Genomic DNA, 27,405 nt, shown 5'->3' on the forward strand with positions numbered 1-27,405 from the left:
TGCATAATTGTAATTATTTGCCTACCTTCTCATGCCTTTTGCACACATTGTATATATAGACTCCCCTTTTTTCTACTGTGTTATTGACTTGTTAATTGTTTACTCCATGTGTAACTCTGTGTTGTCTGTTCACACTGCTATGCCTTATCTTGGCCAGGTCGCAGTTGCAAATGAGAACTTGTTCTCAACTAGCCTACCTGGTTAAATAAAGGTGAAATAAAAAAAAATAAAAATGGTCCGGGAAAGGTCAATGAACTCACTCCATGTATCATTCTTCATGCAAACTACAGCACCGTGCAGACGTCAATTCAACATGTATTCCACGTTGGTTCAACGTAATTTCATTGAAATGATGTGGAAACAATGTTGATTCAACCAGTGTGTGTCCAGTGGGGCTAAGATGAGTTTCACTACTAACTAACACACTTAACATAGATAGCCAATCTGTGCAATATGATTTCCTGTTGATAGACAGTGTTCAGAGTTTTTCAGAAAGGGCTGAATCCTAAGTTGGGATACATGCACGTAACTCCAATGTTGAAATCTTTGACATTATGTTTTACAAGAAAGTATACGTTACACACACATCTCAAATGATAAATTACACCATCGCATCAGCATTCGGCTCTCAAGAATTAGCTTCCTCTCCTGTAGTCTAAATCAGTGTTTCTCCACTCCAGTCCTCGAGTACCCCCTTACACATTTGTATTGTTGCCTCCGGACAAGCACACCTGATTCAACTTGTCAACTAATCATCAAGCCCTCTAATGAGTTGAATCAGGTGTTTTTGTCCGTGCCTACAGCAAAAAATGTGTACGGTTAGGGGTCCTCAAGGTCCTAAGCTGAAAAACACTGGTCTAAGTATCTCACTGGTCTAAATACCTCACTGTTCTAAATACCTCACTGGTCTAAATACCTCACTGGTCTAAGTAACTCACTGGTCTAAATAACTCACTGGTCTAGATACCTCACTGGTCTAAATACCTCACTGGTCTAAATAACTCACTGGTCTAAATAACTCACTGGTCTAAATACCTCACTGGTCTAAATACCTCACTGGTCTAAATAACTCACTGGTCTAAATACCTCACTGGTCTAAATACCTCATTGGTCTAAATAAATCACTGGTCTAGATACCTCACTGGTCTAAATAACTCACTGATCTAAATAACTCACTGGTCTAAATACCTCACTGGTCTAAATACCTCATTGGTCTAAGTAACTCACTGGTCTAAATACCTCACTGGTCTAAGTAACTCACTGGTCTAAGTAACTCACTGGTCTAAATAACTCACAGGTCTAAATACCTCACAGGTCTAAGTAACTCACAGGTCTAAATAACTCACTGGTCTAAATACCTCACTGGTCTAAATACCTCATTGGTCTAAATAAATCACTGGTCTAAATACCCCATTGGTCTAAATAACTCACTGGTCTAAATACCTCCCTGGTCTAAGTAACTCACTGGTCTAAATACCTCCCTGGTCCTAAATAACTCACTGGACATGGAAAGCCTGAGGCCGAATAGCTTTGACCAAGTATACCAGCTAGAGCAGTACCAGTTTAGGGTAAACTCATCCTTGAGTGAGGAGCCACTCACTCTGGTGAGAGAACGTTAAAACAGTTGCTGTAACGCTATAATAAAGTTCAGAGTGTATTTCGCACCAGCTCATGATTTTCCCATGCATCATGGAGAATTCACCCAACCCTGTGGTGGAATCTAGTGGTCTTGTACAAGGTTTCTCCACCTCACATCTGAAGCAGCCTACCGCAATCCACTGCTACAATCTACCATACACAAGTGGCTGTGTATCCATCTTTTGATCCACTCAAACACTGATACACTGCTAACACTTTCTAATAACTTTCATGGATAAGCATTACTAAACTACATACATGTATATGCTACCTTCATTTTATCCCTCTGTTGCCGCAGAGAATTTTCCTGCGTAGCAGGAAATGACAATTGTATGGTATTCAAGGTTTAAAAAGGCTTCTAAAGTTTGTCATTTCCACTTAAAACATGTCAGACTTGATTTATCCTAACTAAAAATGTATCAACCCCTCCAAAAATGTCCATGAATTCTAATCCATTTACTATTTCACATTTCCTGTTCCAGCAGGATTACTTTCATGCTGTAGCAAACTGGTCAAATACAGATAGCACACCTGTATTCAGCCTGTCCTCAGAGCCTGTTTGTAAACATGTATGACCACACACCCCTCCGTTTCCCACTCTCACCTGGTAGATGAGAACCTTGAAGTGCCGTCTCTTGAGCAGCTCGTTCTCGTTGCTCTCCAACTTCTTGATCTGGCCCGCCTGCTTCTCCAGGTTGGTGCGGACCGTCTTCACGTTGACGCTGACCTTGCGCACCTTGCCCAGCATCTTGTTGACGGTGTTGGCCGTGTCAGTGTGGCTCTTGGACAGCTTGGCCAGCTCTCCCTGGATGCAAGAAACAGACTTCTCCATGTCCTGCTGTCTGGCCTCCAGCCCGTTCTGGGTCTGCTGGATCTGGTCCACCACCCCGATGATCTTGTCGAGCAGGGTCAGCACCATGACCCCGTTGATCTGCGCCTCACTCTTGGTGCCCGAGCCCGTGGCCAGCACCAGGTCCACTTCTTCTGAAATGTCGTCTTCATCGCTGTCGGTGGCGGGCTGGACCGCTGCGGCTACCAGGGACACCTCCTCGTCGTCAGACACCTCGGTCAGAGCCACTCGCTCCTGCTGCAAGCCTGCTGGATCCGCCATGGCTGTCAAGTCCAAACACACACCGCTCAGCTCTCACGCTCACTAAGGATAAAAATAGACTACCGGGAGAACAAACTTTAAGGGGCCACCCTGACCAAAAGTCAAATCCAAATACTTTTCCTTTCTATGAAGGGACACTTACTCTTCCACTTCTTTGGAGCTTTTCCTCTTCCCACTTTCTAGTCTACTTGTCTTCTTGCTGTCTTTCTTTTCCTCCTTTTTCTCTTATTCTCAGTCCTCTCAGTCTCTCTCTCTCTCTCTCTCTGTCTTTGCGTCTACCCTGGGATGCTGGCCAACCAACGGGAGTGGAGCCTCTCACTGCTGAGGCATGTGTGCCCTACCTCAAATGACGGGACTCCCTGTGATACCACCCAGTCAAACTTTTCCTTTCCTACACCCGGCCCCCACTATACCCCACCCCACCCGCCACCCTGCTCCTGGGGCTCCACCCCCTTCCCCTGCCCAGCCTGAGGGTATAACAACCACAAGCCCCTGTCTCCACCCCTAGTGGTTGGGCAGAGCCTGGCAGACCCCGCCCCCATGGTAGGGACTTCCAGAGGGGAGGCAGGGGAAGGAGCCAAACATGCACACAATGGCACAAACCGGCACAGATTAAGTGCAAAGTTTAAAGCTCCAGTCACTTGCGTAATTCATTTAATCAAATCTGTCATTTCAAATATCATACCACATGGTTTAGTCAGAATAGAGTTTTGGCTATACATGTTCTATGACTGGGAATAGAGCCCGACAGTGGAGGTGTCATAATACCCATAAAACCTAGCGGTCAAACAGGGAAATGGTTCCAATTGTTTTTCCACCATACACTTTTCCCACGGGGAATTTTAGAAACATTTAAAAATAAGAGCTGTGTTTTGTGTAGGCGTACCCTGGCGTGACGTTTTGATAGCCTCTAAATCTCTCGGACAAGGTGAATGTATCAATATATTCTATTTACTCTCAGACTTGAAAATGGTAATTAGCATCAAAGTGGACATCATGCAAGACTACAAATCCCTGCAAGCTCCTGCACGTCATCTCTAGCAGACCTCTTTGCTAACAGCTATTGTGTCAATTTAAAATTTGCACAAGACAGTTCACAGAATTGTCAATATAAATACATTTTGCCAATTTATTCATTTTTAAAACTGCATTGTTGGTTATAGACTTGTATGTAAGCATTTCACTGTAAGGTCTACTACACCTGTTGTATTCGGCGCATGTGACTAAAACAATTTGATTTGATTCGATTTTATCTGCTACATTTGTCCAAGTGTTATTTATGTTTCTGCTGTAGGCGGTGGTAGACAAACCGACCTCACCTGAATATCGTATCCTTATAGAAATCTATTTGTAAAGCCATGTGGACTCTCTTTTTTGGGATGCTACATGTCTTGCATAAAGAGGAAGATATATGGAGATTTACGCTTTTTTTTTTTTATCGCCAGCAGAGGGCATATTGTCTTCATGGGCCCTCCACATTGTGTACAATGTCATTTTTCAGCAATCAATTCCAATGACAGTAAGCTAACACATTCTTGCCAGGTGAATACTAGTCAGTCACTCAACTCTACATTCATGGCCATTCCTGTTTCCAAATATACATTTTCTTCATTACAGGGTCCGTAGTACATTTTTTGACCAGTCACACTTAGGCAGGCCAGCAATCACACATGCACGGGCACACCGGAGACCAACTTACTCACACAGGACAGGCCCATCTGCACACTCTAGCAACAAGCTGTTGAAAGAGAAAAGGAAATATGTGAGTATCTAGTCTTGTAAGTGCACTTATTCAATTGAGGGCCACATCACAATCACAGACACTACTAGGTGTTGGTATAGTTGCCCCCCAGAGCTATATATTTAGAATAAATACATAGCTCTGTTTGCCCCTAACCTCTGCTTCATGGTCAGACACAGTGCCTTCAGAAAGTATTCACACCCCTTGACTTTTTCCACATTATGTTGTGTTACAACCTGAATGTAAAATGTATTAAATTTAGATTTGTTTTTGTCACTGGACTACACACGATACCGCATAATGTAGGATGATGTTTTTGGAAATGTCTACAAATGAATGAAAAATTAAATGCTGAAATGTCTTAAGTATTCAACCCCTTTGTTATGACATGCCTAAATAAGTTAAAATGTGCTTAACAAGTGACATAATAAGTTGCATGGACTCACTCTGTGTGCAATAATAGGGTTTACACGATTTCTGAAGGACTACCTCATCCTCTCTGAACCCCACACGTACAAGTATCTGTAAGGTCCCTCAGCCAAGCAGTGAATTTCAAACATAGATTCAACCACAAAGACCAGGGAAATTTTCCAATGCTTTACAAAGAAGGCACATATTGGTAGATGGGTAAAAGAAAGCAGACATTGAATATCCCTTTGAGCATGGTAAAGTTATTAATTACACTTTGGATGGTGTATCAATACACCCAGTCACTACACAAATACAGGCATCTCTCCTCTCCATGGTGATTTCACCATGAGACCGATGGTGACTTTCAAATAGTTACAGCGTTGAATGGCTGTGATAGGAGGAAACTGAGGATGGATCAACAACATTGTAGTTACTCCACAATACTAACTTAATATTCCAAAACATGCATCTTTTTCGCAATAAGGCTCTAAAGTAAAATTGGAAAACAATTTTGACTTAAATCTACTTGAAAATCTATGGCAAGACCTGAAAATGGTTGTCAAGCAATGATCAACAACCAATTTGACAGAGCTTGACTACATTTTTTTTAAAGAAAAATGCTGTAATTGCTGCCAAAGGTCCATTGACTCAGGGGTGTTCATGCTTATGTAAATGAGATATTTATGTATTCCATTTTCAAGAAATTAGCAAAAATATCTAAAAACATTTGTCATTATGGGTTGTGTGTGTAGATGGGGGAGAAAATGTGTGAGAAAATAAGTCAGGGGGGGGGGTGGATACTTTCTGAAGTCGGGCCAGTAACCGAAGGTCGGTAGTTTGAATCCTCGAGCCAACTAAGTGAAAAATCTGTCATTGCACTTAACTCGAATTGCTCCTGTAAATCGCACTGGATAAGAGCATCTGCTAAATAACATTTTTTTATGTGAATGCCAACAACTAGATATTATCTTCATATGAGTTGAGGGGTGCATCATCATGATCATCAATATTATGCAAAGGTGACGTGACGCGCATTAGCCAAGCCTCTGATCAGCTGATATTTCGTTGAGGGCTGTGTGTGGAACAGCGTTGGAAACTGGGAGCCGGGAGCGGAAGACTCGTTGCTAGCTACAACAATAGTAAGAAATTGATGGTTTGGTGACAGTATTCGCTGTTCAATACCAGCATTGTTTCCAAAATGTGTTTTCCCCCACCCCCTGTAGCTAGTAAAGCAAACGTTACGGATGATTCGGTAACATCCACCTCACTGTGTAGCTCGCTAAAGTTATCCGGTTACCGTAGCTAGGTTTTAATTTGCTACGATTTAAGATGAGCTAGATTTCTGTCAAATAACCTGAGTGTCAGTCGAGGAAAAACGTTAGCTAGTCATTTTGTTCTGTAATATAACGTTGCTGTTTTTGCTGAACAACGTTAGCCAGCGTACGTTACCAGAAAGTTTGAGGTCCAACAAGTGCTTCTCCTGCGCCCTGGCTAACTAGCTAGCTTGCTAGTAATGTTTGTTAGCTAGTTAGCTAAATTAGCCAGTGGTGCAATTAATTGTCAGTTCATATCGGCTTTGCATCGATATACGCGGACAATTAATTGTACCGCTGGCTTCCGAAATTAAATTTTGAACGAACTGCTTTGTTTTTATAATGTAACGTTAACGAGTAACTAACGTTAGTGTTTGTGTGTTTTGACAGCTGATCAGACACACTGCCTAACTCGAGGTGTCGAGGATGCGGACAAAACAAATGGTCACGCAGAACAAGCAGTGACCCTACTAAAGAGATCCTCTTGCATGGACTTTAACGATATAGTTTGCTAAATGTATCCCCACTTGTTCGACCGTTGTAGTTGGCGTTAATATTGAAGATTTAATCCTGCTTGACTGTTAAATCAGATCACATGATGCGGCTTAATCCACAGCTAGCTAGCTAAACCTGTTATGGCACTCGAGGCATTTGCACTTCAAGAACATATGACTATGTGTGTTGAACTTATTTCTAATGAATATAGTGTGAACCTGTTGTCTGTCCTGAGTCAGTTTGCACCCTAGACTGAGAAATTCAATGGCTTGGCTAGAAATGCTGTAATTGATTGTACAAAATGAGCCTATTGTGAGATGAAACTAAATGAGGATTGTACTGGCACGTGATGGTACTTTGACATGTATTACGGTTCTTGAAGAGTGTCTCCCCAGTTTCATGACAAAATAATGACTAATGAGCCAAACTGAATTATTTCAACGATTATTGGGGCTAGATGTCAGATTCTTTCAGTCTCATGCCTGCTTCTGGCTCAAGTATAAACTATCACACCACTAATACAGAATGTTCATTACTGCTGTACAATTAGGGTCATCCTTACAACACACACATTAGGAAGAGGGTGCAGGCCTATGCCAATATCTTTTTTCTCTGAAATTACACTTCAAACAAAGAAGGTAAGGCTATTGTAGTGTGAAAGGGAACTCAGTGTAGGCCTATGTATTCTCAGTTGGCTGTCTTTTTGACAACATTGGAGGCTCATCCCTTCTGGTAGAACTCAGCTTCTCCTGTTTACTGTGCAGGTGACGGTTTCAATCATTTTGTCCCTAGCTATATATCCAGGAGGATCCCATTGATCGCTGTGCTGAGTAGGTGCACCACACTACGCCATCATGGGGGAACTCTTCAGAAGTGAGGAGATGACCCTGGCCCAGCTCTACCTCCAATCAGAGTCTGCCTACTGCTGCGTCAGCGAATTGGGAGAGATCGGAATGGTGCAATTCCGTGATGTGAGTCTTCCAGGCTTCTCTTCTTCCATTCCTCGTGATGCTCTCTCTAGAGCTAGACTCTGTGCTTATTGTTTCTCCTTTCCTATTTTGAGTGCTATTCTGTCAATCCATCTTCAGGCTATGTAGGTCTAGAGCAGTGTAATGTATGGCTCTTAACAAAGGACACACTCAGGAAGGAGGTAGATGAATATGGTAGTCTGTTGTAGTAACATCGATTCAGTCAGAATGTTGTAAAAGCACATGCCTTGGCGTCTGCAACATTTTCATCATGTGCACATAGCTGACCCTTTAGGCTGCGCATGGGAAAGCTCACACGTGACATCCCTCCAGGGATCATATGGCGTAAGGGAAAACTAAGGCAGTGTTTCCCGTATTCGTTTAGTAGCTGCGGGCCGCCGCTGCTAAATCGTTGCCTCTCCATTTTATTATTAGACATTTTTGGGATTGCATAATGTTTTCATTTTGAATATGAATGACTGAGACCTGAAGAAGTATGTAGGAAATACAATGGACCTAAACATTTATTTTTATAAGATCATCTTTGAGAACTAACAATCATCAAAATAAAAATGACAGTTGGAGAATTTCCAAGAAGAGAAAAAAAAGCCATGGGGCCCCCATTGATTTAGTTTTTGAATCACTCAGATAGCATAAGAACACTGCAAAATGTGTAGAATTGCAGGAACACTTTTTTTAGCCAAGAGGGCCTCAAATGTTCTGTTGGAGATCGCGCTATTGACCACGTCAATACTCGCCACTTAAGCCCCATTTTGTTCCAGAAAAAAACCCTGAAGTTACAATGTACACTGAGTGTACAAAACATCAGGAACACCTTCCCAATATTGAGTTGCGCCCCATTTTACCCTCTGAACAGCCTCAATTCGTTGGGGGCATGGACTCTACAAGGTGTCAAGTGTTCCACAGGGATGCTGGGCGATGTTGAATCCAATGCGTCTCACATTTGTGTGAATTTGGCTGGATGTCCTTTGGGTGGTGGACCATACACGGCGCTTACTACCATACCCCGTTCAAAGGCACTTCAATCACAAAAGATTGCCAATTCAACCTCTGAATTGCGCACATACACAGTCCATAGTCAATTGTCCCTACTATTCATCTCTACATTGATTGAAGTGGATTTAACAGGTGGCATCAATAAGGGATCATAGCTTTCACCTGGTCAGTCTGTTATGGAAAGAGCAGGTGATCCTAATGTTTTGTACACTCAGTGTATATTTGACTCATTGGGTCTTTGGTGTTTTTCAATTAGGTAAATACAGATGGGCAATGCCATGTTTCAGCCAATGTATTTGAAGCTGCTATGCTGCATCAGTTAGGCTATATTGCTTTTAAAGGGAAAATTATATTTCAGATCGTGTTAACATAATTTAACTTTAATGCGTTTTGCCGTAGAATGTTTTATTTTTTAAAGTCACCGGAAGTTAATTTCTCAGTCGTTCTCCCTCAAACTCACTGGTGTGCATTCCCCCCAGACTGCCCCAGCATAAGGACATTCTCCCCATCCCCCACACCAACTTTGCCACACGTTCTGAAAAAGATCCCAGGGGAAACACTGAAAGGGACTAGCTGTTGTACCCAGTATGATGTTATTATACCCTTTATTTGGTTTTATTGCCTCATCATTCATAAGACCAAATGATAGATAACTGGTGTCTGCACTGTTTTCAGAAGATATCAGTAGTGCTGTTTACGCTCTGAGCTTTCTGGATGAGTTATTGCATTTTTATAGAAGTAGCCTAAGTTACAATTTCTTTGAATGCATCTTAGTGTTACAAGACAATGTTTGTCTCTAATTGTAAATGACAAATAATGGCAAATGTATTGAAGGCATTTTTATCCCTGCGATGGCAAAGGTTTTGAATAGTTTGCATGTTTGCATTTCAGTTGAACCCAGACGTGAACGTGTTTCAGCGCAAGTTTGTCAACGAAGTGCGTCGATGCGAGGAGATGGACCGCAAGCTTCGTGAGTGAGCTCAAGCGTTTAACCCGTTGCTTCACTCATAATACTCCCCCATATTTACAACAGTATCACTGCTATTAGTTATCCCTACTCAAGGTTTGTGGATGTGGCAAACCTTGCTCTCTCACAGGGTTTGTGGAGAAGGAGATCAAGAAAGCCAACATTCCAATGGTGGATACGGGAGAGAACCCAGAGGTCCCCCTCCCTAGGGACATGATTGACCTGGAGGTAACTTCTCTCCGTTCTCTCTTAGAATCCACTCTGGTTACAAAGTGCTCAACTCACCATGTCCCCAGCTCACTAACTCCCCCATCACCCTCTGTCTCTATAGGCCACTTTTGAGAAGCTGGAGAATGAGCTGAAGGAGATCAACACCAACCAGGAGGCCCTGAAGAAGAACTTCCTAGAGTTGACGGAGCTCAAGCACATCCTGCGCCGCACCCAGCAATTCTTCGACGAGGTCAACTCCACTGTACTCAAACCAATTCACTATATATTCACAGCGTTTCTGTGCCTGCCTTATTGACTAGGCCCCTTGAAGACTTCATAATGGATCATAGGATTATGTTAACTTAGTATGGGTCAGATGTCTGCATCCTGTGTACAGTATATGGTAGCATAAGGCTTGTGTATTTATAACGGCTAGGTAATTACATCCCCAACCCCAGACCAGTTATTCAAGTTTAATGATGCAACTAGGTTACATAGCAGAGTGATACGCCATACACAGATAGTCTTTCGCATATGACGGAGACGAGACTACCTGCTGTCTGTACCTTTGACCTGCATCAACTCCACTCCACTGAGTTTGCAAGCAAAGCTACTTGAACTTAGAATGTTATTGCCTATTTTACAAGCGCTTATGAGGTTGCATGGGGGTAAATCATTCAGCTGAATGTGTAGCCTTTTTTGCCAATCATTTACTGTTCATATAAACCCCAGCTCGCTGTTTACTATGTTTTATTAAGAGCCTGGCCTGTGTTCAATATCATGCTCCTGCCCAGAGCTCAAGCCACTGATCTGTCAAACCTTCCCAGGGTGTAAATAGTTCCCCCAACAAAGCAAGCCAGTTGTTCCTGGAAACAGGGATGCATTTCTGAATGTGCTATCATACGTCTAATTGGCTGAAAATCTCTTGGTCTACATGTAATGGTTGTCGTTCTCTCCACCCTGCTGCAGATGGAGGACCCCAACCTGCTGGAGGAGTCGTCTACCCTGATGGATCCCTCTGAAGCAGGGACCCGCGCTCCTCTCAGACTGGGGTGAGTCTGAGTCCTTGGTCCACTATTACGGATGGGTTAGCCATCTCCTCAAGACTTAAAGGTCAATGAAAAGACTGTCATTACGTTAAACCATCGGTTCTTCCTGGAGGTGGAGTCGGGTCAGTGTAACACCTAACTGGTTTGGCTCACACTAGCTCAGGCTGTCAGATTAGTCGGGCCACTGAGGTCACTAGACAAGTGTCTGTGCGGCGGTGCTCTGTGTCTCTCTGCGTATTCAGTCCCTAAGCTGACAGCCCACATGCTCTGTCAGTATCGGTGGACAATTGTTTCCTAATTACTTTTAATGGTTGGTAAGAGGCCAGTACTGCTACTACTACAGGTGCTACCACTCTCGCCTGTTGCCTGGCAGTAAGATGTAGCTCTGTTTATCAGGGTTCTGTCTTCAGTAGAGTAGAGAGTGAGCAGATAGGCAAATCACAGACTGATGGTAAGCAGTTCAGAGCATGCAGGTTGTAATCTATTTGCAGACAGAGACAAAGAAAAGAGATTTGATTAAATGTCATAATGAGTTAGCAAATCGGGGACAATTTCAACAGAAAATGGGGTGAAAAAATCACTCAGAAAACCGTAACTAAAATAGCTCAATACTGTGGATGTGGCAAAGCTTAGTGCTCATTTGGTAATGGATTGCTTTGTCCGGATGCAGTGCCTCAAGGCCCTAGGGCTTCCCATCTGATGTCTGTTTGATGCTCCTCCGTGGCTTTTGCAGCGGTTGAGCAACATGTGAGCTGTGATCCATGCCCTCAGCTCCCATTCCTATGTCCACCCTTATCCAGAGAGGATGTTTTCATCAGTAGTGCGCCCATCACCAGTGTGAACAAACAAAATCAATGACCTCTGTCCTTATGTGCCCGGGTTTAATTCTGTAATGCCATTACATTACGGACTGATCTTGGACCAGCTCCAACTTGAGCTGCCATTTAGCGACCTAACTTATTGCAAATATCAAACGCCTTATTTTGAGGTGAGGGATACACGTTTGGTAACTATTCTGCTGTAAATGCTGATCCATGCCTTATCGTCTTCCTGTAGGTTTGTTGCCGGGGTGATCAGCAGGGAGCGCATTCCTACGTTTGAGAGGATGCTGTGGAGGGTTTGCCGTGGCAACGTGTTCCTGAGGCAGGCAGACATTGAAGACTCACTGGAGGACCCTGCCACGGTCAGTAACTATTCACTGATACTAGTATAATCATCTGTAGGACTTAGGGGAACAAAAACTGTGCAGGATTTTGTGTGACCTATTCAGTGGGGTACTGTTGTACCATGACAGCTTGGTGGCATTGTGTGATTGTCATATGAGTGGCATTGATGTCCTTATTCATGCTACCTCATCCATACACTTTATGATAGAGCAGAAGTATCACTATCAGGCAAGGTTTTGTCTCCTCTTCACTTAACTCATGTTGATATGTTTCCCCTACAGGGTGACCAGGTCTATAAGTCTGTCTTCATCATATTCTTCCAAGGAGATCAGCTGAAGACTCGGGTTAAGAAGATATGTGAAGGGTAAGGGGCTATGATTGGTTGAGAAATTCAAGAAACCCTAACTAATCTAGACAGAGGAATGTTGTAATTGGTTTTCTGTTCCGCTCCAGGCACTCTGAGTTGATCAACCCCTCTCTCCTTCACCTCTCAGGTTCCGAGCGTCACTGTACCCCTGTCCAGAGACCCCCCAGGAGAGGAAGGAGATGGCTGCAGGGGTGGCCACCCGTATCGATGACCTGCAGATGGTACGACCTGCCTGGCCTATTGTAACACAGACAGGGGAGTCCACCCACAGTCAGTCCGCCAGCCAAAACAAATCATGTTTTGTTACATAAATTAAATTTGACAGATCCTTACATTTTTCAAGTGAATTAGCCTTTCAATATTTCATCTGTTTTCATTGTGAACTTGTTCTGGGCTCTATCATGGCTTCTGATCAGTGTTCTGTTTTCCCTGCAACTGTATACTCAGCTGCCAGAGGCTGTGGTGGACAGGAGTGGTAGGTAACCACATGAGGTATGTGGCTAACTCAAAGGCGCTGTTAGTCATTCGTTTGAGGAACGAAACCTTCTTTCTATTGTTCAACATGACGTTAGTCATCTTTTGATGTGCTTTTTGGATGGACCTCCACTTAACTAACGTTCGACTTTTTGCTGATGCAATGTCCGCGGAAGTTGCAGTTCCTCTTTCTTCCATTTCCTTTGTACTGAGCCGTCAAAGCCCTCAACCAAATTATGATGAAGTGGAGGGAAAGACTGATACCAGATTACTTCCCCCAGCAGTGTTGCCGTAATAGATAAAATATCTATCACACAAGACCACAGAGGAGATGTTTGTTAATCACATTAGGGAGGCCTTCAAATTGAGTTAACTTCTGTCTGTTTGCAGTGTTCATATCTCAAACGTTCCTGCTTCAGTTTCTGACTCACTCAACCTCTTCGGCGGTAGTGGGCATCGGCATCAATGGGCTGGGTGTGAAAAAGCTACAGGGAGAGGTCACAAACGGTTGTCTCTCGTGCCGTGCCAGGCCCATGAGGTGGCTGAACTGGACCTGCCTCTGCCAGTGGATATACTCTCCTGCCTACACACACACTGACCTGGCTTTGGGAGAGGACCTCTAAACCTGGCACAGTGACTCACCGCTCTAAAACGGGGCAAAAACAGGCACGGGACAGGGAGTAAAGGCCAACACACACACACACACCACCTCTTTGGTATTATAATCCAGTGTCTAACACCCTGTCTCCTTGTGCCAACTGTGTCTGGTGACCCAGGAACAATGCCTGTCTCAGAGTATTCTGGTTTTTGTAGCTGTTGAGCAACATGTGAGCTGTGGTCTTTAGAAGTCCAGCCCACACAGACAGTACTTCAGTTTATCCTTCCATGGAACAGCAGCAGTGTATGGTGCAACACCTTCCCTATACTAAGAGAAACCCAATACTCCCTCTGGGAATACCCACTTCTGTTGTTCTGCTCCAAAGCCCTACGTAGTCTGGTGGCGCAGATGGTTTGCACTTGGATGGACAGGAGTCATCCTTTCCTTGTTTGGCTAGGAGGAACCCTCACTCGCCTCGCATATAGGAAACCAGCTGATCATCAGGGTGGCTTACACTGAGTTCAGCCAATTAGCCACCCACACTCCCATAGTGACCACATTTACTACTCACATTCGCAGGAATGGGCTTAGCTTGAAGTTTAAAAAATAGTCACTCACATACCACTTCTCTCTGATAGATAGACACCCAGTGGTGTGTGTGTGTGTTTCAGTGGTGTGTGTGTGTGTTGAGTCTCTGTGGTTCAGGATCAGTTACAGCCCCCAGTGTGGACGGAGAGCGCAAGAGACTATGAATTACGTTTGTCAGGCTGCCTGTCTGCCAGAAATGTTAACATCCTCTCATTGCCAGTAAGTGCCTGGGAATGCTTGCCTCGCTGTTTGAGGGGCCACTGTTATGCCCGTCGCTACGGGGGCGGGATAGTCGTCGTCAAGAGAGAAGGGCGAGGGTGGAAGGGAAATGCCCGGCCCGCTAGTTTGGGAGTGAACAGTGTGTGATTGTGGGCGTGAGAAGGTCTCGACAACGTGGGCAAGAGTGGGTGTAGGGTAGCAGCATGTTAGCAATCCGCTGATCATAAGACATTAACTTGATATGAGTCAGTGCTGTATACCTGAGAACGCCTCCGCCGGCTCTTACGGGAAACCCTGCTACGCTGGGTCTGATATAACCCCTTATCAAACTTGATCACATAGTGCACACTGTCCAGCAAAGCCTTCTATTAATGTGAACCACCTCCACAAATAAGAAGGGATACCTGATTCATTGTAACAGCACTTGCTGTTCTGGACATGTAGGGAAGGCACACTATGCAGACAGTTCAATGCCACTCCCCACTATTCTAGCGTTGAGTGGAAACTACTAGAGGATTGTCCTGATGCCACAGTCTCCGGCCCTGGCCTGCATCTGTTAGTTTTCCATTTGAGGTCGGTTTAGTTAGGCATATACCTCTTCTTTTTTATTTTATTTTAATAAATGCGGAGTGCGAGGGTGTTAATTAAGAACTGCCTGCAAACTTTGTTCATGTGTCTGACAGACTGTAGACTGTCTAGGACCGAGCACCTGAGCTAGTTATACACAGCTGGATATGTTCCGTACCCAGCCACGCAAGGTTTCTACTACAGTCGCATCTTGTCTTCATATCTCAAACCCTGATCTCCCTCCCCGCTGCAGGTGCTGAACCAGACAGAGGACCACAGACAGCGGGTCCTGCAGGCTGCAGCCAAGACCGTCAGGGTGTGGTTCATCAAGGTGAGGAAGATGAAGGCCGTCTACCACACCCTGAACCTGTGCAACATCGATGTCACCCAGAAGTGTCTGATCGCCGAGGTGTGGTGCCCCGTGTCAGACATGGACTCAATCCAGTTCGCCCTGCGGAGAGGCACGGTAAGTCGAGTGGACGCCCTTCTCGACTAGAGGCATGGGGGAGGTACAGGAAGTTTTAAGTTGCGTCCCAAATAGCACCCTATTACCTTTTTAGAGTCCATAGGGCTCTGGTTGAAAATAGTGGGAATAGGTTCATTCCATATCTATTTAATGGGACATTTCTATCATACTGTTTAGGTCAAGTTCATTGAAGGAAGATACCGTAGCATTAAGTAGCTAGCTTCATAGGCACCAGTTAACCTAGCTTTGAGGCCATTATGCTAGGCCGTTAAGTCATAACAGATCCAAACTGAGAGACGGTGCTAACAGGGCGTGGAGAGGCACTGCGTGAGTGCTGGGTATGTGAGGATTTTACGCATATCATGGGGCTAGATTCCAGCGGTATCAGGACGTCATTCTGTTCTGTAGTCCTGTTCTGTAGTCCTGTTCATGCCAGTAAGGGCTTAACCCTGTCACGCACAGCATTCAGTCTCCATGCTCATTTATCCCACCAGGCTATTTTTACCCCACATGTCTCGTTGAGAAACACAGGGACATACTGCCCTCAATACACACAACGATTCTGCTTCTATGTCAGCCATCGAACCGTCCCTTGGACAAGCTGTTGTCCTTCACACACAGCAGGCATGGGAGATCAGATGATGCATGTAGTATGATAGATTCCTCTCCAAACCAGCTGTGCAAATGAATGTCATATTAATCTGATTTATTGAAGACGTTGTTGCAGATCTTTGAGTGATGGAGGTATGGAAGGTCCCAGTGCCCAGTCTACAGACTAATGGGGAAAGCAGGAGGATTCCTCTCATTCCTGAGTGCTGAGGAGATCCCAGGCCAGCTGACAGTCAGACTCTGGCTGGAACAACACAACATCCCTTTGTTAGACACATTCATGGGAGATTGAGCTTGCAGGGCAACTCCTGCTGTTCCCAATGCCTTGTAGGGCTGAATACCTCAACTCCCTGTAGAGGTTAACTGAGTGGTATTGTTGTGTCCTCCTGACCATCCTCTGAGTGTGTTTCTCTGGCCGTCTTTCTGTCTTGGCCTCCAGGAGAAGAGTGGTTCCACCGTCCCCTCCATCCTCAACAGGATGCAGACCAAGCAGACCCCGCCCACCTTCAACAAGACCAACAAGTTCACCTCGGGCTTCCAGAACATCGTAGACGCCTACGGTATCGGCAACTACCGCGAGATGAACCCAGGTAACCACATCTGACACCATCAACCTCGTCTCTCTCTGTCTGTCGCTCTCTCCATCATTCAACTACCTATTGTTCAAATGATAGGCATTGTTGTTTCATGTACCTCACTAGGCAGCAGACTTTGTAGGGATCTCATAACTCACATAATGTCTATGTATCCAGCTGGCTAGATCACATTGCCAAAGCAGGTGATAAATGTTCACCCCCGGTGCCAAGTCTATTTCCCCCATTATCACCCCATCACTGTCGATCATGCTGTATTGTGTATCACTGGTACGTGTGTCGGTGTGAGCTTGGGTTGGCTCACTCTCCTATTCCTCAATGTGTACGCTCATGAGTCCTCCCTGTCCCCAGCCCCATACACCATTATCACCTTCCCCTTCCTATTCGCTGTCATGTTTGGGGACCTGGGCCACGGGGTGCTCATGACCTGCGCTGCCCTCTACCTGGTCCTGAGAGAGAGCCGCCTGGTCGCCCAGAAGAACGACAACGAGGTAGGGACATCACTACCCCTGCCATCAGCCCATCAGCTCCATCCCTCACACCTTATCCAGCCTCTAGCTGCATTACTGGGGACTAAACAGGGCTTGGTTGTCTCTCTGCTTTAGACAGATTCTATCGCCCTAACACTGTAGTGGCATCATGATGGCCAGTCTAACTTTCAAGTTGGTGCTTTTTGAGTGTGAATAAATAACCAAATACTCTGGCTAAAACAAAATGTAACTGAGACCAGATTCTAACAGTGTAAAGTATTACTTCTGGTCTGTGTGGCTGTTTGATGTGGTGCGCGTTCAGCAGGACGCAATATTTTGGAACGTTCAGATAAAAATGATTCTATGTAGAACAGACATGCCTCTGACATGTAGAATAAGGAATCACTTCGGCTCTATTCGTGTTTCTTCTGTCTGCAACGTTCTACGGTGTTTGGCAACGGAACGTGGTCATAGTTTGAACGTGTCACTTCCTGTCTGTGTGTAGATGTTCAGCATGGTGTTTGCTGGGCGCTACATCATCCTACTGATGGGCGTCTTCTCGATCTACACCGGCATCATCTACAACGACTGCTTCTCCAAGTCCCTCAACCTGTTTGGCTCTGGCTGGAGCGTCAGGCCCATGTTTGACCCCCGCGCTAACAACCTCACCTGGTCGTAAGTATCCCCCCCTGTCTGTCTCGTACCGTCCTGTGGATTGGATTAGTTTACCTCCTGTACCTTGTTGGCAGTGCCCTCTGAAGTGATGATTCATGTCATGTTTGATCTTCTCAGGTTTCAGACACTTGATGAAAACAAGGTTTTACAGTTGGACCCTGCAGTAAGAGGAGTCTTCAATGGACCGTACCCCATTGGCATTGACCCAGTGAGTACTCCGTCTCTGTGACAACAGGCTAAAGTCCCCTTACAATAAAGATGGAATGTGAGCTAAAATAAAGTGTTATTTTGATAAATGTTATGTTACATTTCTATCATCCTGATTTCATTGTCTTATAACTGTGTTCTTCAGATCTGGAACATCGCCACCAACAAGCTGACCTTCCTCAACTCCTTCAAGATGAAGATGTCAGTGATCCTGGGGGTCATCCACATGCTGTTTGGAGTGTCTCTCAGTCTCTTCAACCACCTGTGAGTCATGCTTAGAAGCTACAGTCCTTGTATATAGAGCACTGTCTATGAATTTGAAAGGGTTTATATTTCCCCATCCTTATCCCTCTGCTGTCTACCAAAACAAGTGGTGGGGCGATTTAATTCTTTATTTTTTTAAACATTTTTTTTATCCCAGACTAACTTTAAGCAACCATGACAGTTTGTTTCCTGTCTGTACAGGACTGGTTTATCCGATGGTAAACATGTCTTGTTGTTTTCTGAAGGTATTTCAAGAAACCCTTGAACATCTACCTGGGTTTCATCCCAGAGATTGTGTTCATGGCCAGTCTGTTTGGCTACCTGGTCATTCTGGTCTTCTATAAGTGGTTGGCCTACGACGCTCACACCTCCAGAAATGCTCCCAGTCTTCTCATCGCCTTCATCAACATGTTCCTGTTCAACTATAACGACCCCACCAACCAACCCCTCTACAGAGGACAGGTGATCATTCCATCCATCCTTTCATCTGTCAATCTGTCCTTTTTAAAATATTTTTTGTGCGAGCCATTTTATGGTGGGATAATGTTTGACGCCCCATACGCATCTAACATCCCTCGTTCTCTCGTCCTTCCCCTCCACAGATGGTTATTCAGACGCTGCTGGTGTTGATAGCCCTGGCGTGTGTTCCCTGTATGTTGATAGTGAAAACCCTGGTTCTGCGGCGACAGTACCTCTGGAAGAAGAACTTGGTACTGTAGTAACATCTGCCCACACACACACACACACATTTGTTCCATTGGGATCTGGAGTGTAGAGTTTGTGACCCCAGCAATAACCCCTGTCGTCCTCTTTGTATGTTCCTCCAGGGCACCCAGAACTTTGGGGGGATCCGGGTGGGAAACGGCCCCACGGAGGACCAGGCTGAGATCATCCAGCATGACCAGCTCTCCCAGCACTCGGAGAACGACGAGCATGAGGTGAGACCAGGATGCCCCCAGCCTCCACTCTGTTAGCCTAGCATATACGACGTATGTGACCAGAGTAGTCTATTATAATGTTGGCCCAAGACTTAATAGCGGATCCCATTGGACACTGCTGTCGGCAATATGATCCAGACCTAGACCAGACCTTGAATAATGAAGCCATCAGCCACACATAGAAACCCAACCCATTTACTTTACATTACCAGAGCTCTCGTATTCCCTGCTTCACTAACAGCAGCATAGAATACGTATTAATTATAGAAGTGGGATCTGGCAGGAGCAAATGAAACTGACCACGAAGCTAATCCAGCAGCTCTTATTACTCAACATGTGCGTTATTGTAATACCTACAAAAATGTTGTTTTTACATTTTTAGAGTTGATTCAGTGGGACTCCCTCGCCTTTTCAGGATTTCTGATTAACATATGAAACGATACAACAGGCTCCTGTGAACCTCAAACCAGACAAGCTGTCAGTTTGTTTCTGTAGCTCTCAGGAAGCGGTTATGGCTGTTTACAGACAGTTTGCTCTTTTATGTTTCCAGGACCCAGGATTTATAGAGCAGCTTTCAAAGCGCCTCACACAGATTCCTACCCTCTCTCATTGTTGACCTTTTCAAGTGGAGAGGAATTTGATTTGATTGGAGGTTACTTTATTTAGCAATGTTAGTCTCTACAGTCCGTGCCACTATAAACTCTATGGCCTTGAACGAGAAGAGAGCTCCACGTGATTCAGTGGACAGGGCTGTGCTGGAACAAATCTTTTAATTCTAGTATGTTGTATTCATTTCCAAGACATTTTAGAGCCGTGTCACATCGCATGTTGATAATGTGAGCTCTGGCTCATGTATCACCATGCAATCCGCTTCAAACCATTTTTATTAATGGCATAGTGTGTGTTTTAGAGTTGTGCAGCTCCTCCCTCTGGCCAGCAGGTGTTCAGGCAGGCAGGGTGCTAAGTAGCTAACAGTAAATATAGCATTTCTGTTTTAACATGGAGGAACTCATTTTAACAGGCCACCTTTACAGAATTCTTACCTATAAACTACTCGGGTCATCTGGTCAAGTATCCAAATTAGGCTAACTGTGTTAATCCTCAGCGACAGAACTTAATTAATTTGTGTTCAATTGGGAAGTACCGTCTTTGGTTTTCGTTATGGTAAATGGCTGTACTACCGTTAACTAGGCTAAAGCTTTAGTTGGCTTTCTCCTAACCAGCCTCTCTGAATGGCTGAGCAGGGTGTAACCCAAACAGCCCACTCCCACCTGCTGCCACTGTCAGAAGTGGGTCACCAACCCCATTGGTCACTACATTCCCCATCACGGTCTCCCCTAGCAACCACAGACACAAACACAACAACGATATGCCATAGATATATCTGGAAATGTCACAGTAGAATGTTGTCACAGTACTAGGCATGCTCAAATGCATGCTTTTGGAGGAATTGCTATGCATCACCTAGATACCAGTGCCATACTGTTTTTATGCAGCCCCTTAAGAAACGTTGTCAGTAGTTTTGATCCAGTGCCTGTGACGACTGCAACACCTAATTACCTTCTGTATATTATACATCTCCATTTCCCATGTTTTACTGTCATTTGTTTTCTCCTGTTTCTCTCATCTGTTCTGTTGTCCTGTCACCTGTCACTAACAAACCTAACTTGTCAATTGCTTTCAAGGCCCCCGAGGAGGAAGTGGTAAGCCAGGCACTCATGCCCCCACCCCATCCCCTTACCCAAAGCGCATGTCTTGCTAGTCTGTCTCTGAGCCTCCGCTTGTGTGTGTGATAGTGTGTATCTCTGTCCTGCATGTGTGTTCTGTCCCCTGAGGCTGTGTGGTCTGAGTTTTTGCTGTCTCTGGGTGTTCAAGGGATTCTTCTAACACGCAGCTGCACACTGAGACTAGTAGTACTTCATGTCTGCCCCGATCATGAGGTGGTACTACCATTACCAGAATGGCATATCCTGCACAGCTCCTCATGCTCTGCTTCATGGGCCGTAAGGAAGGAGCTTCTTGGGAGACCTCTGTTACAGAGGTCTGACTAGTGGGTCAGGCTACTGTTTCTGGAGTGGTTTTAATCTGGTGAATGTCTTCCTCAATGTGGTACCGTTTAGCCAAATGAGATTGCCCCGGACCTCATTTGGACCGGTCTCCCGGTCCCTGTACTGTTGTGTCCTTGTCACCGAGGGGTTTATACTGGATGTGTGTTCTCTCTCCCCCCCCCTCCTCCTCCAGTTTAACTTTGGGGACGTGGCTGTGCACCAGGCCATTCACACCATAGAATACTGTCTGGGTTGCATCTCCAACACAGCTTCCTACCTACGCCTATGGGCCCTCAGCCTGGCCCACGCACGTGAGTACATAAACCTCATGTTCTCCCCTCTCGCTGCCTCTCTACCCTTTTTTATTTTCTCTTTGAAAGGGTACAGTAAAACAGTTGATTTCCTTCTCTTCCTCTGTGATCCGACAGAGCTGTCAGAGGTTCTGTGGACCATGGTGATGCACCTTGGCCTGTCCTCCAGGAGCTTTGGGGGTTTCGTTGCCTTGTCCCTCATCTTCGGCGCCTTCGCCGTCCTCACTGTCTGCATCCTGCTCATCATGGAGGGCCTGTCTGCCTTCCTGCACGCACTGCGCCTGCACTGGTGAGAGAGACACTGCTCTCTTGCACATAGACAACATGTTTGTTCAGTCTGTGGATTCTCAAACTAAGGTCTCTAGAACCTTCCCTGCACTTAACAGCTGTTGGGCTGTTAGGGCTCCATCTTTTGCTAGTCTGGATTCCTCATTGACTTGGGTCAAATCCCGTTTTATTGGTCACATACACATGGTTAGCAGATGTTATTGTGAGTGTAGCGAAATGCTTATGCTTCTAGATCTGACTGCAGCATCTAACAACTCCACAACAAAACCTAATACACACAATCTAGTATAGAAATGGGATAAGAATATATGGATGATCAGTGACAGAGCGGCTAAGAGGCAGTAGATAGAATAGTGTAGTATACAGTATATACATATGAGATGTAATGCGAGATATGTAAACATTCTAAGTGGCATTATTAAAGTGACTAGTGATCATTTATTAAAGTGGCCAATGATTTCAAGTCTGTAGGTAGGCAGCTGCCTCTCTGTGTTAGTGGTGGCTGTTTAACAGTCTGATGGCCTTGAGATAGAAGCTGTTTTTCAGTCTCTCGGTCCCAGCTTTGATGCACCTGTACTGACCTCCCCTTCTGGATGATAGCGGGGTGAACAGGCAGTGGCTCGGGTGGTTGTCCTTGAAGATCTTTTTGGCCTTCCTGTGACATCGGGTGCTGTGTCCTGGAGGGCAGGTAGTTTGCCCCCGGTGATGCGTTGTGCAAACCTCAGTACCCTCTGGGGAGCTCTGTGGTTGTGGGCGGTGCAGTTGTCGTACCAGGCGGTGGGTGATACAACCCGACAGGATGCTCTTGATTGTGCATCTGTAATAGTTAGTGAGGGTTTTTGGTGACAAACCACTTTTTTCCCCCCTCCAGCCTCCTGAGGTTGAAGAGGTGCTGTTGCACCTTCTTCACCACGCTGTCTGCGTAAGTGGACCATTTCAGTTTGTCTGTGATGAGTCCACCGAGGTACTTAACTTTCCACCTTCTCTGCTGTCCCATCGATGAGGATAGGGGGGTGCTCCCTCTGCTGTTTCCTGAAGTCCACAATCATCTCTTTTGTTTTGTTGACATTGAGAGGTTATTTTCCTGACACCACACTCCGAGGGCCCTCGCCCTCCTCCCTGTAGGCCGTCTCGTCGTTGTTGGGAATCAAGCTTACCACTGTAGTGTCGTCTGCAATCATGATGATTGCGTTGGAGGCGTGCATGGCCACGCAGTCATGGGTGAACAGGAAGTACATGATGGGGTTGAGAACGCACTCTTGTGGGGCCCCAGTGTTGAGGATCAGTGAAGTGGAGATGTTGTTTCCTACCTTCACCACCTGGGGGCTGCCTATCAGGAAGTCCAGGACCCCGTTGCACAGGGTTTGGGTCGAGACCCAGGGACTCAAGCTTAATGATGAGTTTGGAGGGTACTATGGTGTTTAATGCTGAGCTGTAGTCAATGAACAGCATTCTTACATAGATATTCCTCTTGTCCAGATGGGTTAGGGCAGAGTGATTGCGATTGCAGTCATCTGTGGACCTATTGGGGCGTTAAGCAAATTGGAGTGGGTCTAGGGTATCAGGTAGGGTGGAGGTGATATGATCCTTGACTAGTCTCTCAAAGCACTTCATGATGACGGAAGGGAGTGCTACGGGCGATAGTCATTTAGCTCAGTTACCTTAGCTTTCTTGGGAACAGGAACAATGGTGGCCCTCTTGAAATATGTGGGGACAGCAGACTGGGATAGGGAGAGATTGAATATGTCCGTAAACGCCAGCCAACTGGTCTGCGCATTCTCTGAGGACACGGCTAGGGATGCCGGCCGGGTGTTGGCCACGGAGAAGGAGAGCCCACGGTCCTTGGTAGGGGGCCACATTCTCTGAGGACACGGCTAGGGATGCCGGCCGGGTGTTGGCCACGGAGAAGGAGAGCCCACGGTCCTTGGTAGCGGGCTACATTCTCTGAGGACACGGCTAGGGATGCCGGCCGGGTGTTGGCCACGGAGAAGGAGAGCCCACGGTCCTTGGTAGCGGGCCACATTCTCTGAGGACACGTCTAGGGATGCCGGCCGGGCGTTGGCCACGGAGAAGGAGAGCCCACGGTCCTTGGTAGCGGGCCACATCGGTGGCACCTGTGTCCTCTCAAAGCGCACTAAGAAGATTTGATTTGTTTGGAAGCAAGACGCTTGCGATGAGGTTGGTTTTGTTTTTGTAATCCGCGATTGTCTGTAGACCCTGTAAAGGAAGGAGCATGTCTTCAATAGTTTCCATCTCTGTCAGGGGGCATGGAGGTGTGGCACAGCCCTGTAGCTCTCCCTGCTGGTGAAACTATGGTAACGGACGTTTTAGCTCTAGTTCCTCGGGGCCTCGTCTGATCACTCAACCGTGTGTGTGTCTCAATGGAAACAAGGCGTGTCTCTCCGTCCCACTGGTATCAAGCAGACCGGTGCTACTGGGAGCTGTGGTTTTCCAGCTCTCACCTCCAGCTCTTTCCTGGCCAGGAACCTGGAATCTCTCTGCATCCCATAAAGCAGTGGAGGATTGTGTGTGTGAGATGCTTTCCATCATGGAGAAACTTCTGGTGTCTCAGAACAGCCCTGTTGACCTGGAAGTGATCATCCAGTGGCACCCTCTCACAGCACTGACAGAGACCCTCATCACTGTATTTACCCAGCACATTGGAATCTAATGCTCCACTCTCACCGAAAGGCCCTTAGGACACGAGGCCTTCTAAATAAAAAAAATATATATTTTATTTTTTTAAACTTATTTTGCTTAGTGGCTGCTATCTAACACAGTTGTAAATGTGATTTTTGAACTGCCAAAGTAATGTCAGGTGTCTGTAAAATGTAGAGCAGTAGTAAATGTTGATCTAGCTGTGGCCAACATGCATATGTACTCGCTCCTATTCCAAAACCAGCATTTGATCCAGCCAGAGAGATTCCTCCAGTAGCTGAGAGAGGAGTCATCCCTTAAACACTTCTTGGTCTATTGTAGATTGTTACATTTTAACTTCGAACAAATACTCCCTCTGGATTTGAAAGGACACAATGACTGAAGTTAAAGTGCAAACTGTTAGCTTTAATTTGAGGGTATTTTCATCCATATCAGGTGAAATGTTTTAGAAATTACTTTTTGTACGCCCCCCCTCCCATTTTAGGGGACCAAAAGTATTGGGACATTCACTTGTGTATTAAAGTAGTCAAAAGTTTGGTATTTGGACCGATATTCCTAGTACGCAATGACTACATCAAGCTTGTGACTCTCCAAACTTGTTGGATGCATTTGCTGTTTGTTTTGGTTGTTTTCAGATTATTTTGTGCCCAATAGAAATGAATGGTAAATAATGTATTGTGTTATTTTGGAGTCACTTTTATTGTAAATAAGAACAGAATACGTTTCTAAACACTTCTACATTCATGTGGATGCTACCATGATTACAGATAATCGTGAATAATAATGATTGAGAAAGTTAGACACACAAATATCATACGCTCCAAGACATGCAAGCCTCTCACCATTACAATAACAGGGTGAGGTTAGCATTCTGTGGCGGGTATGACATTTGTGTGCATCATTGCACACCAGCATTTTGGATTTGAAGACTCAAAGCATTTGTCACTATCCCAATACTATTGGAGCTCGCTGTAAATCAGTTGTCAGCCTAGGGAGTAATTACGATCTCAGATTCATAGAAACGCAAAGCCTGTCACTTTTCCTTTGTTGCCTTAAATGTTCTGAAGGACAGCAGTGCTAGTTGACCACATCAAATATAATGCCACTAGGTTTGACCTTTTCTTTGTAAGTCTATTCTAGTGAAATATTCTAGAGCCCCAGCCTACCCAGATGAACATCTACCTCCAGACGTAGGGAGGAATGACGAGCATGTCTGCTTCCTCCATTGAAAGGTTATCCAGCCGTTAGTTTGCAGGGAGATTTTATAAATGGGGAGATGGAAAGAGGGTTGTGTTTCGCTTCTGATGACCAGGCCTAGGTCCTACCGTGGGTGTGTTAAAGTGGGTTACACAGGGAGGTCGTGGAATGGAGACCAGGGGTGATCTCATCTTGCCATCTCTGTCTGGCTTTGGCTTGATACAATCATTAAGGGCTACCTATATTGCACCTCAAAGACACTCCAGTTTTAAAGGGACTCCTCAGACTTACTTTCAAAAGATTTTTGTAATTATGTCTGTGTAGCATTGATTTTTGCGTTGATTCTTATAGCAATATGCCTTACGTTAACTGTTGCCTCTCTTGTTCTCTCTAGGGTGGAATTCCAGAATAAGTTCTACGTAGGCCAGGGCTTCAAGTTCCTCCCGTTCACCTTTGAAAGCATTCTGGAGGGAAGGTTTGAGGACTGAACACTGTCCTGACCACTGCTCCTATAACCTCACTCTGTTCCTCTTGACAGCCAATGTGATGCTGGTGTAAGGTAGACTCCACCCACCCTGGGTGTTGCCATAGGAACCCATGTGATTAACTCTGAGCTCACTGGTCAGGATCTTGGGTAAAATAGCTCTTTCTGAAAATCTGAAGTTAATGACATCGGTATTTCACATCCTGGTACCGTGATTGTTTTGTTTGTTCGATTAAATTATTTAATGTGTTTTTTGTTGTTGTGAAACCTGTCCAATGATGTGTTTGAACCTCACTGTGAGAATTGCCCTTCTGATCATTGTAAACGAGGACTAGTTTTCCGGTAGTCTAAATTGAGTTAATCTACAGATGTCCATGGAAAATGAGAGAAAATGGCACCAGGCTTAGATCCAGTAAAGGAGATTACTGGAGGTCTTTAAGTGTTTGTTTGTTAGTTGTCACATCGCTGCTCATATTAATACACAAAACACATAGAAAAAATGTTCACCCACACATTCTCTGAAGCAGGTAAAATCAGACTGACCTCTACTGTAAAAAAAAGTCTAAAGGGAATGAATTCTACCATACTACTACCATTCTACTCATGATAGTAGTTTCTTCTCTATGTGATGCAGTGAATTGAATCTCTTATGTATGAGAGGTAGATCTTGACACGTGTCCTGTAATTTTCTGCTGTTTTTGACCTGATGTGTTCTATACTGACGGCACTATTTTGGACTACATATCTGTGATGTGCAGTGAACTATGGGTAACCTGTCATATTAATGTGGAGTATTTCAGAAGTGTAGAAAGTAGCTGGGTTTTTCTGTGATAATCTGTGACCTATGAGATTATTGGTCATTGTGTGTTTTTGTTTTTGTTCCACGCCTGTTGAATGAATTATTCACACTGTGACTGTAGGTCTGTGTGAGGGGAGAGGGAAGGACAGACCACACAACAGGAATATGTAAAGGAGATCAGTGTATTGTCATAACTATGAGACACCAACTAAATCTGTATAGGACGGTAGCTGCATTGAGAATCTGTCTGTGTTTGTCAATAAACGTGAAAGAGCTGGTTAAACAAACTGCTTATTGCAATTCTTATGGCTGGGATTGGTGGAGGGTCATGTTTCATGGCTGGGATTGGTGGAGGGTCATGTTTCATGTGAGCAGTTAAGTAAATGTGTTGGGTTTTGAGTGTTTAAGGTGGTAAGATGCCATTAAGTGGATAATAGTTAATTGAATGCTAGCACCATACTTTTTTACATTCTATTTCAACACTTTTGGGGGGGGGGGG

The 27,405-nt window shown here is 45.1% G+C and overlaps 2 protein-coding genes across 9 annotated transcripts in view; one reads left to right on the forward strand and one right to left on the reverse strand.

The window, feature by feature from the left end:
• Nucleotides 1-3,229, reverse strand: part of LOC110486263 (caveolae-associated protein 1) — a 29,324-nt gene extending 26,095 nt beyond the window's left edge. Inside the window, exons 1-2 of one of the 2 annotated variants that reach the window (XM_021557716.3) lie at nt 2,892-3,229; nt 2,243-2,808 (exon numbers count right to left, since the gene is read on the reverse strand). In XM_021557716.3, the coding sequence (XP_021413391.1) occupies nt 2,243-2,749 (507 nt within the window). In that variant the 5' untranslated portion in view covers nt 2,750-2,808; nt 2,892-3,229. The remainder of the gene's footprint in view (nt 1-2,242; nt 2,809-2,891) is intronic. The other variant, XM_021557717.3, reaches the window with a different exon arrangement.
• A 2,499-nt stretch (nt 3,230-5,728) lies between these two features.
• LOC110486264 (V-type proton ATPase 116 kDa subunit a 1) lies at nt 5,729-27,193 on the forward strand. 7 transcript variants are annotated; one of them, XM_021557719.3, is made up of 22 exons: nt 5,729-6,040; nt 7,502-7,680; nt 9,586-9,664; nt 9,792-9,889; nt 9,993-10,121; nt 10,841-10,923; nt 11,977-12,103; nt 12,368-12,450; nt 12,581-12,674; nt 15,153-15,365; nt 16,414-16,564; nt 16,919-17,058; nt 17,543-17,712; nt 17,830-17,920; nt 18,065-18,183; nt 18,429-18,645; nt 18,786-18,893; nt 19,011-19,121; nt 20,807-20,824; nt 21,363-21,480; nt 21,598-21,769; nt 26,018-27,193. In XM_021557719.3, the coding sequence occupies exons 2-22, from the start codon at nt 7,564-7,566 to the stop codon at nt 26,109-26,111; spliced, it is 2,532 nt and encodes an 843-aa protein (XP_021413394.2). In that variant the 5' UTR covers nt 5,729-6,040; nt 7,502-7,563; the 3' UTR covers nt 26,112-27,193. The 7 variants fall into 7 exon arrangements, with proteins under 7 accessions (XP_021413394.2, XP_021413397.2, XP_021413393.2 ...); XM_021557718.3 differs by having other exon boundaries at nt 5,777-6,040; nt 9,993-10,133; XM_090196328.1 differs by having other exon boundaries at nt 5,950-6,040; nt 6,605-7,680; nt 9,993-10,133.
• The last annotated feature ends 212 nt before the right edge of the window (nt 27,194-27,405 follow it).

Source organism: Oncorhynchus mykiss, chromosome 13 (genome assembly GCF_057628025.1).
Source record: "Oncorhynchus mykiss isolate SJ-2025 chromosome 13, ASM5762802v1, whole genome shotgun sequence".
Taxonomy (NCBI): domain Eukaryota; kingdom Metazoa; phylum Chordata; class Actinopteri; order Salmoniformes; family Salmonidae; genus Oncorhynchus; species Oncorhynchus mykiss.